Below are 5,000 nucleotides of genomic sequence, written 5' to 3'. Positions count from 1 at the left end.
TGGTAGAAGACAGACAGACAGACTGATAGCTAAATGAACTGAGACGTGAATGGGTATGATCTCTAGACCAAAAATTTCAAATTATTATTATTATTATTATCATTATTATTATTAAAGGTCATTTCATAAGGATTATTATCATCATTTTATAATCTTCTTAATCATGTTTATATGAATATCATCAATCCTGTAGATTTAGTGAACGTAGAAATCACACACACACACATACAAACACACACACACACACACACACATACAAACACACACACACACACACACACACACACACACACACACACACACACACACACAGAAGGAAACACTAAGAAAAACTGAAAGTATATACACTTACAAACACACACACTTACAAACACACACACATATAAAATACACACACTTACAAAAACACACACACACACACAAAATAGACACACTTACAAACACACACACACACACACACACAAAATATACACACATAAAATACACACACACACACACACACACACACACACACACACACACACACACACAAAACACACACACACACACAAAACAGCCACATACATAAAGACAAACACCCAATCACACAGACAGACAAAGAAATGCCAGTTCAAAAACCCACTTAAGAGGATCACAGACTACCAAGACATCAAGAAATGCAAAAAACCTCTGTACTTCTCAAGACATGATGCAGTGTTACCACGTCAAAAAAAACAAGGCCTCAGGTATTTTTTTTTCTCTCTCCAACTTGGCAACACTTTCCACCAACTCCAAAATCCACTTTGGTATCCATTTCATCCACAAAAAAGATATTTCAATTTTGTTTTCTTTTGAGAAATGATAAAATAAACAAAACGAAAGTACTGCTAAGAAAAAGTCTCATAATTTTTAGCAGATTTTTTTTCTCGAAAAGAAAAGAAAAGAAAGGAAAGGAAAAGAAAAACACGAGGGTTTGGAGAAACAAAAAAACAAACAGACAAAAAAGAAATAAAAAAAGCGACACAAATCACTTAGATTGATTTTTTTTTTACAAAAGAATAAAAAGGTTTATAAATGACTTGAAATTTTGATTATAATTTCGTAAAAGAAAGAAAGAAAGAAAGAAAGAAAGAAAGAAAAACAATAAAATTATATTCTCCCTGAAATTCAGCTCATTGTGAACACGAGAAAAAAATAAAAATAAAAAATAAGTAACGATCTGTTTCCGCTGAAAACAAACAAACAAAAACAATAAAACAAGAAAAGAGAAAAAAAGACCAATTTAAAAACCAGAACCAAAACAAAACAAAAATCTACAACGAATTTCAAAACTTTTTTTTCTCAGTCAAAAAAATTTTCTTTTTTCTTTCAATTTTTTTTCCTCTTCTTTTTTTCCTTCTTGTTTTTACTTGAAGAGACAGAGTTGAAGAAATGGGCAAACATGCACAGAGTATGACAACAAGCTCCCAAAAAGCGTTAAGCAACACACGGAAAGTCAAGCAACCTGCAAGGCAATCAAGGTTAGGTCATCTTAGGTCATCGACAGGACACACAGAGCCACCGCTTAGGGGAGAGTGCCAGGGTCAGATGGCACTCCTTATTCACTCTCGAAAAAAACCATGGGGGTTCGTATATATATTCATAAAATAGATGAATGAACACATGGAATCAAATGTACTGTATAAATTATTACATCTAATGAATTGACTTTCTAAACAAAATGATTGATTACAAAAGTTACTTCGGTGATTTCTGAATTCACAAAACCCTCATTTCAAGGCAAAGAATTACATGTATAAACTGAAATAAAATCAGATTGAGAGGTCATAGTACATGGTAGATACTACAAGCATTATAAGGTTACATTCAGTTACAATGTACACACACACATATATATATAAATAATTGAGTACATAATAAAAGACAGGTCAATCAATTTTACACTGGATTTCGTAAAAGGGAAAAAAAAAGGGGGCGTGGCTAAGGTAGGCCTATTTCGAGCCGTCCTTGCCCGCATCCCAGCCTCTCCCTGGCTCGAGGAAAGAGACACAAGGAAACTTACGTCTACGAGAAAGAGATAAAAAAAAAACAAAAAAAAAACACAGGTAGGAAAGGAAGAGAGAGAGAGGAAGAAAAATAAAAAAACCGAGAGAAACTCCTGCCAAACTTACCGATAAAGAGGAAGAAGATGAGCAACCCGAGCTCTCTCATTGATGCCTTGAGCGTTCTTCCCAGGATCTGGAGGCCCTTGGAGTGACGAGAAAGCTTGAATATTCTGAAGACTCGAACCAGACGAATGACGCGAAGAATGGCTAAGGACATGGCCTGGTTTGACCCCTTCTCGTGCGGCGACAGACTCTCCGCCGGAATAACGTATTCCTCCGTCTCTTCCTCAGCGACGACAGTAGCCAACGTAATAAAGTAAGGAATGATAGCTACAATATCGATAATGTTCATGATGTCTTTCATAAATGCTCCTTTAAGCGGCGACGCGAAAAATCTCACTAGTAGTTCAAAGGAAAACCAAATGATACAAATGGTTTCTATGAGGAAGAAGGGATCGGTCACCTCCGGTACCTCATCCTCCTCGACCACTGTACCGTTGTTCGTCGTATTAAACACCTTATAATGTTTGAATTCCGGTAGCGTCTCAAGGCAAAAGATCACAATGGACAGGAGAATAACAAAGACGGAAATAATTGCCACAACGCGGGCATTCTGCGAGCTCTCAGGGTATTCAAAGAGAAGCCACACCTTCCGCTGGAACTCATTGTCCGGGAGTGGGCGCTCTTCCTCCTTGATGAAGCCCTCATCCTCCCTGGGCGGGCGAGGGGGGGGGGGAGAAAAAGAGTTGCAATTACTATCTGGCACAAGTAAGGGAGAAAAATAAATAAACATGCATACATTCATACTTAAATATATATATATATATATATATATATATATATATATATATATATATATATATCCATATATGTGTGTGCGTGGGCGTGTGCGTGTGCGTGCGTGTGTGTGTGTGTGTGTGTGTGTGTGTGTGTGTGTGTGTGTGTGTGTGTGTGTGTGTGTGTGTGTGTGTGTGTGTGTGTGTGTGTGTGTGTGTGTGTGTGTGTGTGTGTGTGTGTGTGTGTGTGTGTGTGTGTGTGTGTGTGTGCGTGCGTGTGCGTGTGCGTGTGCGTGTGCGTGTGCGTGTGCGTGTGTATGTATGTATTACACAAACGCACACACATACACAAATACACATAGTTATATACACACAATGGAAGTAATGTGCAAATATATATATCATTAATTTGATCATATAACGTACATGATATCTAAGAATATATCAACTAATTGAAGTCTGATTAGAGTTATAAATGTTTACTACATATCTAAGGCAATGAATAACATCACTGTAACACAACTAATTAGTAGCTTAAAAGGATCCGTAAGAAATAAATGAAAATTAAATAGGCTGAAAAAGAAGAAAAAACAATCCCTTTAAATATGCCAAAAAAAAAGATACAAAATTAAAAAATAAACTAAAAAAATAAATAAACTAAAAAATACAAAATACATACATCGATATACATACATACATCAGTTCATGCACACGCACACACGCCAACACACACACAGACACACAGACACACAAAGACACACACACACACACACAAACACACACACACACACACACACACACACACGCACACGCACACGCACACGCACACGCACACGCACACGCACACGCACACGCACACACACACACACACACACACACACACACAGCCCTTAAATGAAGACCTTCGAAACTTTTACGAGACATAAGTACCACGAAAAAAGGGAGAGTAAACAAAAACAATAAAACAAAACAAACAAACAAAAATCAACAAGTAAACAAAGCAACAAGCGCAAACAAACACGTCGTCAGCAGAGTGTCGACAAAAAAAAAAGAAAAAAAAATCATAGGTATAATAGACGCCATTATAGACCTTGATATTTGTGAGAAAGAGAAGAGAGAGAGAAAGACACGCAGAGGAGGAGTGGAGGAGGGGAGGAGGAGGGAGAGAGAAAGACACGCAGAGGAGGAGGAGGAAGGAGGAGGAGGAGGGGGGAGGAGGGAGGAGGGAGGAGGAGGAGGAGGGAGAGGGAGGAAGAGGGGAATAGGAAGGGGAAGAGGAGGAAAGGAGGGAGGAGGGCAAGGGAAGAGGGGAAAAGGAGAGGCCCAGGGAGGAGGAGGGTGATGGGAAGGAAGGAGGGGAAAAGGGGAAAGAAGGAGAGGAAGAGGGAGAGGGAGAGGGCAAGGAAGAAGGTGGGGAGGGAGAGGGAGGAGAGAGGGCAAGGAAGAAGAAGAGAAAAATACCAATTGAAAAATCTGACAAAAAGAAAAATAAGGACCTAACAGTAAAAATAAAAAATAAATTGAAAATAATTGAGAAAAAACAACAACCTAGGTCTATAAAGAAAAAAGAAAATGAAGATAAAGAAAGTGCGTCGACAATAAAAGAAAAAAAGAAAAATGAAAACAAATATAAACAGAATAAGAAAAAGGAAAAATGCAAGAAAAATAAAATACGTAAAAAAAAATCGAAAAGAACTAAGAAAAATCGAAATACAGAAAGAATTACACAAACCATAAGAGATACAAAAAACAAAAAAAAAAAATCCGAAAACAAACAAACAAACAAACCACTCCCCCACAAAAAAGCAACAACAACAACAATAATAATAATAAAAAGAAAAAACAACCATCAAAAGATACAAGAAAGAGTGCCAAGATAAAGACAGGAAAGAGACAGAGAGAGAGAGAGAGAGAGAGAGAGAGAGAGAGAGAGAGAGAGAGAGAGAGAGAGAGAGAGAGAGAGAGAGAAAGAAAGAAAGAAAGAAAGAAAGAAAGAAAGAGAGATAGATAGAAAGACAGAAAGAGAGAAAGATAGAAAGATAGATAGATAGAGAGAAAGATAGATAAATAGATAGATAGATAGAAAGAGAGAGAGAGAGAGCGACGGCATTCCTGTTCCACTCTCAATAAAAGACTGACG

At 37.6% G+C, this 5,000-nt stretch overlaps 1 protein-coding gene across 1 annotated transcript in view; it reads right to left on the bottom strand.

The window, feature by feature from the left end:
* Positions 1 to 5,000, bottom strand: part of Sh (Potassium voltage-gated channel protein Shaker) — a gene marked incomplete in the record, with an annotated part of 306,734 nt that overhangs the window by 47,086 nt on the left and 254,648 nt on the right. Inside the window, 1 exon segment of the mRNA XM_070134617.1 lies at positions 2,151 to 2,797. Coding sequence (XP_069990718.1) covers positions 2,151 to 2,797 — 647 coding nt within the window.

The sequence above is a fragment of the Penaeus vannamei genome, chromosome 20 (genome assembly GCF_042767895.1).
Source record: "Penaeus vannamei isolate JL-2024 chromosome 20, ASM4276789v1, whole genome shotgun sequence".
Classification (NCBI taxonomy): domain Eukaryota; kingdom Metazoa; phylum Arthropoda; class Malacostraca; order Decapoda; family Penaeidae; genus Penaeus; species Penaeus vannamei.
This window is presented reverse-complemented; position numbering and strand designations above follow the sequence as displayed.